General features: G+C 42.3%; 1 protein-coding gene across 1 annotated transcript in view; it reads left to right on the forward strand.

Annotated features, from left to right (window-relative positions):
• INO80 (INO80 complex ATPase subunit) overlaps nt 1-4,424 on the forward strand; it is a 76,117-nt gene extending 71,693 nt beyond the window's left edge. Inside the window, 5 exon segments of the mRNA XM_048484192.1 lie at nt 302-457; nt 824-983; nt 1,692-1,730; nt 1,733-1,924; nt 2,362-4,424. Of these exon segments, the coding sequence (XP_048340149.1) occupies nt 302-457; nt 824-983; nt 1,692-1,730; nt 1,733-1,924; nt 2,362-2,567 (753 nt within the window). The 3' untranslated portion in view covers nt 2,568-4,424.
• Nucleotides 4,425-8,093: the final 3,669 nt, after the last annotated feature.

The following is an 8,093-nucleotide window of genomic DNA, read 5'->3' on the forward strand; positions in this document are numbered from 1 at the left end:
AGCAAACAATGGGAGGGAGGCTGTTGCCTTGGAAACTTGTTTGTAAACTTTCAAGAAGCATCTGACTGGCTGTTGCTGGGAACACACAGTTGAACTAGATAGAACTAGTGTCTTGATCCCCCAAAGCTAGTCTTAATATTGCATCATCCAGCTATCGTAGAGCCCTTGGCAATAACTTTCTTATTGGTAAATGATTGCTCAGAGGATTCATCTAATTATATTTCATTTTATGGTGGACTAGCCCTTTATCTCCCTATATTTCCAGACCTTATGATGCTTGTTGCTTTTGTTTGGATTGCAGAAGAAAAAAGAAGATGAGTTGGATGGGAAAAAAAGAAAAGAAGGCATGAATCTAGTGATCCCATTTGTTCCCTCGGCAGATAATTCTAACCTCTCAGCTGATGGCGATGAGTCATTTGTTAGTGTAGACTCTGCCATGCCTAGCCCTTTTAGTGAGGTAAGAGTTTCTTTACGCTACCATGAAACTATTTCAAACTGTTCTTCTGGATGATCTGAAGTCTTTAGATTTGCTACACAGCAAATCCAAGACAACTTAGTTGCTGGAAACTCCTGAGCACGGGACATTTTTCTACTTGATTGTCCAACTGTATAGGGTATGAATTAATGTGGGTGAGCATTTCAGTACAGAACAAGCTGTTTTAAAAACATTCTATCAAACTGAGTACCCGAAGTATTCTGAGGCTGGGATGGAATACTGGGCTGTGTGAGTTCTGTAACCTCTGCAGACAGATTTGGAGGAGAGCCCTAATGGATATCCAACGCATGTGTAAGCTTTTAAGGCCTTTGTTTTTACGTGGTCTAGATCTCTATCAGCAGTGAATTGCACATGGGCTCGATCCCTCCTGATGAGAGCAGCAATGACATGCTGGTGATTGTAGATGATCCAGCATCTTCAGCACCTCAGTCAAGAGCCACCAACTCTCCTGCTTCCATCACTGGCTCAGTCTCTGACAACATGAATGGTTAGTATTTTTCTATCATTGTAAGACTCTGCCCTAAGAATACCATAGTGTGATTTCAAGTAGATCTCATCCACATAGAAGATATTGTTGATACAAAGTACATATGTATTAGTGAGGAATTATAGATTACAATAGTAAATCAGTAAGCCGAGGCATTTATTTAAACAGTTGGGCTACATGTTTAGGAAGGCACAGGATTAAATTCTCTGATTTACAAACATGTTTGCTTTTGGGACATGGACTGAAAATCTTGAATTAGATATAGTCTTAAATGGAAGAATATTAAAAATCCCACACTCTCATAAACTTCACTGTTTAGTATCTGAATGGGGTTTTTCTCAGAGTAAAACAGCTCAGCAACCCTTATATTTATTTAATGTGACTGTTGTTTTTCACCAAGGACACGGTACAGATTCTCCTTTTAACTTGACCCTCCAGTCCCTCAAACAGAGTAGCTTAACCAACTTAGAACAGAGCCCAGTCAGCACACACCCATTTACTCTGGCAATCTGATTAGACCCCCCTTCAAAATCTCCTCACACAGACACTAGAACTCTGCCTTTCACAGCCAGCCAATTACAAGCAGTCCTGACTTAACTCCTTGTGTGCTGCAGTTGACTTACAGAAAATAAGGCTGTGTTGGTAATTGTCGCATCTCCATTTGTGAAACACTAGTGATTGAGTCCATGTTGTCTTTGTTTCCTTAAGGAATTTCCATACAGGATCATGTCCAGTCACCAGGAAAAGGAGGAGTCATTCGGAAGGTAGAAATCGAGAATTAAGCCCCAAAATGTGTTCAAACAGTGGATCAAAAAGCACAGGAAAAGGCAGGAGCCGGAAATCAACAGCAGGAAGTGCGGCTGCCATGGCAGGTGCTAAAGCAGGGGCAGCTGCTGCCTCTGCCGCGGCTTATGCAGCATATGGATACAATGTGTCTAAAGGTAGGCGAGAATTTTATATATTTTCACTGCAAGGTGTTAGTTACCTCTAAGAAGTCACCATGTTGGAATGTAATGGTGAAAAGTTTACATTGGTCCCAAAAAAAGAAACATCCACTTTACTTTTTTGTTGTCTCTATTCTTGTAGTTAAAAGGTTTGCCCACTTTTTTGGAGCTGATTAGCTTAATAATGCTGTCTTACCAAAATTAGGTCATGACTGGTAAAATTGATACTAAATATAGACATTGATCTTTTATTGCTGAGTACCCAAAGTATCCCGAGGCTAAAAAAGCAGATTAGTAATATCTTTATAAAATACTGCAGCCATAATTAGGGCAGTGATGTGCTAAATTAGTTTTAATCTTATAATTTTTATGTTCAGTTAAGAACCCATAATGTGGTGGTGACTTACTGAAGAGCAATTTGTTTTTATTTCTAGGTTTGTCTTCAGGAAGCCCACTGCAGATTCCACTAATCCGACCTTCTGGACTTGTAGACTTTGGACCATCAAGCGCCTCTTCTCCCTTGAGCAAAGGAAACAGCGTTTGTGGAACCTCCAAAACATTAAATCTGACAAGTTCCTTGGCACCAGAAACCCCTGTCCGAAAACAATACAAAGGAGCCCACACCTCAGGTGGGCGATAGTAATTTTGAATCCCTGAAACCTACCTGTATCCATATAGGCTTTCTAAGCAGTCCACTCCAACCAGCAAAAGGGTATTCAGATGATGCCTTGTTTTCCTCCCATATGTGGGTATGATGACATGATAGCTGCACTAATGGAGCGAGAGGTGTTCTGTGTGCGCTGTCATGTAAAGCCCCGTTTTTAGTACCTTTGCAAATTTGGAAGGAGGAGGGACATAGACTTTGGGTGCTTGTGCTTAACATTTTCCATTAAGTTTTTTCTGGCACCCTAGAAATCATGTGGGCAAAGGATATGACCTCCATGTGAGACTACCTGTAAGTCTCCCCCTTTGTGTTCACACCAGCATCCTCGTCCTTCGTCTTTCAGGGTTCATATGGAATTCAGCTATCTTCTTGTAATAAAGAGAGCAATATCAGAAATTTGAGAGTACCCTGCAGATTCAGAAGAGGGTTTTGGTCAGTGCATCTTTTGGGGAGAGCAAGGGACAACTAACCTGATGGTTCCAATGTGTATAACTAGTAGATGCCATGGAAAATGGTTTTGTGAGGAGAGAGTTTTGCACTGTTGCCTAAAAGTGATACTTTATCAATATCGTGTTCCTGAACCGCTAGAGTTCTGTTCATTTAGTTGAAATGACAGCTAACCAATTAGATATTTTGGGAATGACACTGCTGTATCAGTTCCACAGAGTGGAAAGTTCTTTAAGATGCTACATTACATCGCAGTACGCAAGTTAAGATGCATTTGATTTTAAATACAGTTTCTTGCATTTGGCTTATGTGGAAGAAGAAGTCATTTTGTGCGTAATTTTTATCAAGGAGATTTGATGGAGGGGATAGATCACTGCTGTTCTTCTCATTGTGCCATAGAAATTTTAAAAAATGATGTTTTAGGTACCATTGGCTGCCATAGCACAATAAAAGGGCAAGGGCAATACACCTTTCTCCCCTGAGTGGGAGGACATCTTGTGGGTGGTTCCCATTGTCCCACCGGGGAGGCAGGAAATGACTTTTTTCCTCTTCCTGTTGGGAGGAACCACCCACACCTTTCCCTGCTTCCATCTAGTCTCTAGCTAAAATGATTCCCAGCCACCCACTGACTTGTTTTGTTGCTGTTTTTAGGCACATCTCATTGTTCAACCCTTCATTCCAGCAGGTTAGGATCTGCTTCATTGGGGTGATCTATCTCTGTAGCAAAACTTTGTGAAGCTAGCAAAAGTTGCCAGAAAACAGCAACCACCATGAGGGCAACTCTTTTGTTCTGGTATAGTCCATTCTGAATGCACAAGAACCCTCTGTTTTGGCACGGTATCGATGATGTCTATGTTGCACTGAGATGAAGGAGGGAGGCAGTTCTCCTGCCTGGGTGTCGATGTTAAGTAGCTGTTCTTTCTGGACATTTTCATCTTTCAAAGGTGACCCAGGTTATAAGGTGAAGGTCTTAGCTAAGAAAGCGAGGATTTTTCAGTCTCATGCACCTTGCCTGGCATCTCACAGTGCAGAGCAAGTGCTTCCTGTTGACTCTGCCTCTAATTTGCACACCTGAAAATAGCAGAAATGAGTCCAGTTAGATTCCTTTTTTTTAAAGAAACAGATTTGGAGGAGATAATTGGGCAGGGTGTGGATATTTAAGTTAAATCATGAAGATTTTACCGTGCTCCTCCCCACTCAGATTCACATGTGTATGTACAGTGTTTAGAGAGAATCAGAAAAATGCCAAGCCTTTTTTTCCTCTTTGAATGTGCTGTCTATTTTTATAACTGAACTTGTATATATGTATAAAAAGAGACACATCTTTCTTTTACTAACTGGAGAAAAGAATCTTAAATAAAATGGAGTGAGATAATTTTATGTAAATTCAGTTTCTGTGGTTCATTGTTTTTCCATAAACGTGTGGTCAAATACAATGCCTGTTGAAGCACTTCCTTCTGAAAGTGTACCTAGATGAGTATGTTTACTCTTTTTTCTGAAACATAGAAAAGGTAGTGACTACCTGCTATAGCAGTGGTGGCGAACCTTTGGCACTCCAGATGTTATGGACTACAATTCCCATCAGCCCCTGCCACCATGCTGGAAGGGGCTGATGGGAATTGTAGTCCATAACATCTGGAGTGCCAAAGGTTCGCCACCACAGTGCTATAGGATATATTGATGGTATGCAGGAGATTACATTTCTTATCGCTATGATCTTGGCTATCTGGCTGTCAGATTGGGATCTAAAATATAGGTTACTTCTTTCTGTTGCCCTGTCCTTATGTGGGTGCCCTGGTATGAGATTTCCCTGTTTACACTGTACTTAAATGTGTATTGTGGGATGGAGCAGTGAAGGAACAGATGCTGAACAAGTCATACATTTCTGTCTGGTGAAGATTTTTTTGTATGAGTAACATACATGATGGGCATTATGGATTCCATCACCCAGCCCAGAAGCCAGCCCGTCATTCAGGCTGCATTCTCCTCTTCCTTCATGATTAAATTCTAAACCACACAACTTCATTTTATTTTTTTTCTGACAATGGCTTGTGATAATAGAGAGAATCCATATTAAAAATACAATCCACAAAGTTTTGAATTTCATGTGTGTGTTGAGGTAGATTGATATATGTAGATGTTATGATCTTATTCAATTAGTATTAAGTGCAAGTTCTGTATTCCATTTTCATATTTTCTTATGACTATGCTCTCAGGTGCTATAAGTAGCTTTCTGTCTGGTGAGCAATCCTAGCTGTCCTTTGGTCAATAATTTTTCCAAGCAAGCAAATTAAACAAACTAAAACATATATAATATAATAAAATATAATATATAAACCCAGAGCTAAAATATAAAGACATATGAATAACAAAACATTGGTCAGGAAGGAGAGATCACTGAAGGTATGTGAAACAAATTTTAAAAGATCTTCACCAACTGGCAGATGATAGTAAAAGAAAAAAACGAATGAGTTTCCCAGACAGAGATCATGACCAAGAAGGCCCCTGTTCCACATTACTACCTGCGTAATCTCAGAAGTCAGGACATTCAAAGATTACCTTAGTGGTTCAGTGAGTTCATAAAGTGGGGCTTCAGGCAGGATGGTCACAAACCGTATGTGGCTTTGAAGTTCTATACCAGCACCTTGAGTTATACCCAAGTTGACTGGGAGCCATTATAGATGGGCTAAGAATATAGTAACTGCAGCCCACTCCAGTTGACATCCTAGGGGCAGCCTTCTGCACCAATTCCTGAACATTTCTGAAGGGCAGCTCTATGTAGACTGCATTCCAGTAATCTCTTCTGGTTGTAACCAAGGCATGCACTACAGTAGCCAGATCTTTTCTGTCCAGAAAAGCCCACAGCTAGCTAACCAGTCAAAGGTGGTAAAAGACACTCCTGGTCACAGCTGCAACCTGGTTATGCAACTCTAGCACTGAGTCCAATACCACCCTCAGACTGTGGACCTGTTTGAAGAAGTGCAACCCCATCCATATTAGGTGACACCTTAAATCCCAGGTTAGAACTTCCGCTCATCAGACCTTCTGTCTTGTCAGGATTAAACTTTTGTTTATTAGCCCACACTGCCTCCAGGCACCAGTGAGATTTCTACAGTCTCCCTGGGATGACCTGGAAGTATGAAATAGAACTGAGTGTCACCCGCATATTGGTAAGAAGCCAGACCAGATCTCCAAAAGACATCACCCAGTGTTTTCATTTAGATGTTAAAAAGCATAAAGGATACTATGTAACGCTGTGGGATGCCATATTCCAAAGGCCAGGGGCTGAGCGGCAGTCTCTGAACAGAACCTTCTCAAACCTACCCTCCAGGCAGGAGTGAAACCACTGCAGAACCGTACCTCCAAATCCCAGCCCAGAAAGCCAGTCCAGAAGGATGGCCTCGAAAGCCACTAAGAGGACCAGGAGAATCAACAGAGTCACACTCCTTCTGTCCATGTCCCAGAGCAGGTCATTCCCCAGGGTGACCACGGCTGTTTCAGTGCCACAACCAGATCTAAAATCAGAATGGAAAGGATCTAAACAATTCACCTCATCCAGGAATCTTGATGATGTGCAGCCATTACCCATTCAGTTACATCACTCAAGAATGAAATGTTTGTGACTGGTCAATAGTTGAGATCTTCCGGGTCCAGGGTAGCTTTCTTTAGAAGAAGACACATTAAAGCCTGTTTCAAGGCTGAAACAACTGCTCCCTCTTTTAAAGAAGCATTAGTTAATTCTTGGACCCAGACAACCAGCCCTGGCTGATTCAAGTAACCAGGAAGGGCAAGAAAGCCCGCAGGTGGAAGCCCGCAAACCTCCAAGGATTGTCTGCATTCTCAGACTGCATAAATTGAAAAATAACCCAACAATTGCACAGTTCAATGTCCTGGCACTATCTGACATTGTCACTGCTAACATACAGTTCAAGTCAGAATGGACTTGGGAGATTTTATATGCAAAGTGTGGAGCAAAATGGTCATAGCAGGCCACCTCTGACCACCTACAGCTCTGCTGACCTGTACTCTGCTGACAATAGTGGTGGAAGAGTGTTGTTTCTTTGCTGTAATCATTGGCATGGAGTACACTTTAAAATGAGCTTTTGCCCATGCCTTATCAGAATTGTCCTGAGTCTTCATCGACCGTTGCTATTAGCAATCTCCCTTGTATTTTCATAGCCTACTTCCCTCAATAAACCAAGTCTACCTGGATTCTAACACTTGAGAGAGGGTGCCTGAGAGAGATTGTGTCAACCACCCGGGTCTTTTCCTCATTCCAGAGTTCAACCAGGGCAACAACAGGAGCACCAGCCATATCATCAGGAAAATCCTCTAGAACAGTGGTGGCGAACCTTTTTGAGACCAAGTGCCCAAACTGCAACCCAAAATCCACTTATTTATCGCAAAGTGCCAACACGGCAATTTAACCTGAATACTGAGGTTTTAGTTTTGGAAAAATGGTTGGCTCTGAGGCGTGTGTTACTCGGGAGTAAGCTTGGTGGTAGTTGTTGGCTTTGAAGCAACCGTGCAACTCTTCCAACGGGTGAATCACGACCCTAGGAGGGTTTGCTCAGAAGCAAACCCCATTGCCAGCAACTGAGCTTGCTCCCAGGTAAAGGATCGTGTTTAAGTTCTTTGTATGAAAATCAGTGGGGTTTAGCAGTGCTTAACAGGGTTACCTACGCTGCTTCCCCAAAACTAGGTCTTAGGTTTAATGCTAATAATTGAGCCCAGCGGCCTAGGCCAGCCTAGATGGGGGGGGGCGATTTCCCCCACACATGATGAACTCTGTGCACGCCCACAGAGAAGGCTCTGAGTGCCACCTCTGGCACCCGTGCCATAGGTTCGCCATCACTGCTCTAGAACCATCAGAAATCTATTCGGATCCATCTGGCTCCAGGAATGGATCATTTTAATAGATCCCCTACCCCTACAGTGTCTTGGTATCCCTGTAAGTCTAAACCCAAGCAAAGAGTGATCTCACCATGACAAAGCAAGCATTGTCAATTCCTCCACCCTCAGATCACATTCCTCCTGCCCAGAACAAACTACTGG

Source organism: Sphaerodactylus townsendi, linkage group LG02 (assembly GCF_021028975.2).
Source record: "Sphaerodactylus townsendi isolate TG3544 linkage group LG02, MPM_Stown_v2.3, whole genome shotgun sequence".
In the NCBI taxonomy this organism is placed as follows: Eukaryota; Metazoa; Chordata; class Lepidosauria; order Squamata; family Sphaerodactylidae; genus Sphaerodactylus; species Sphaerodactylus townsendi.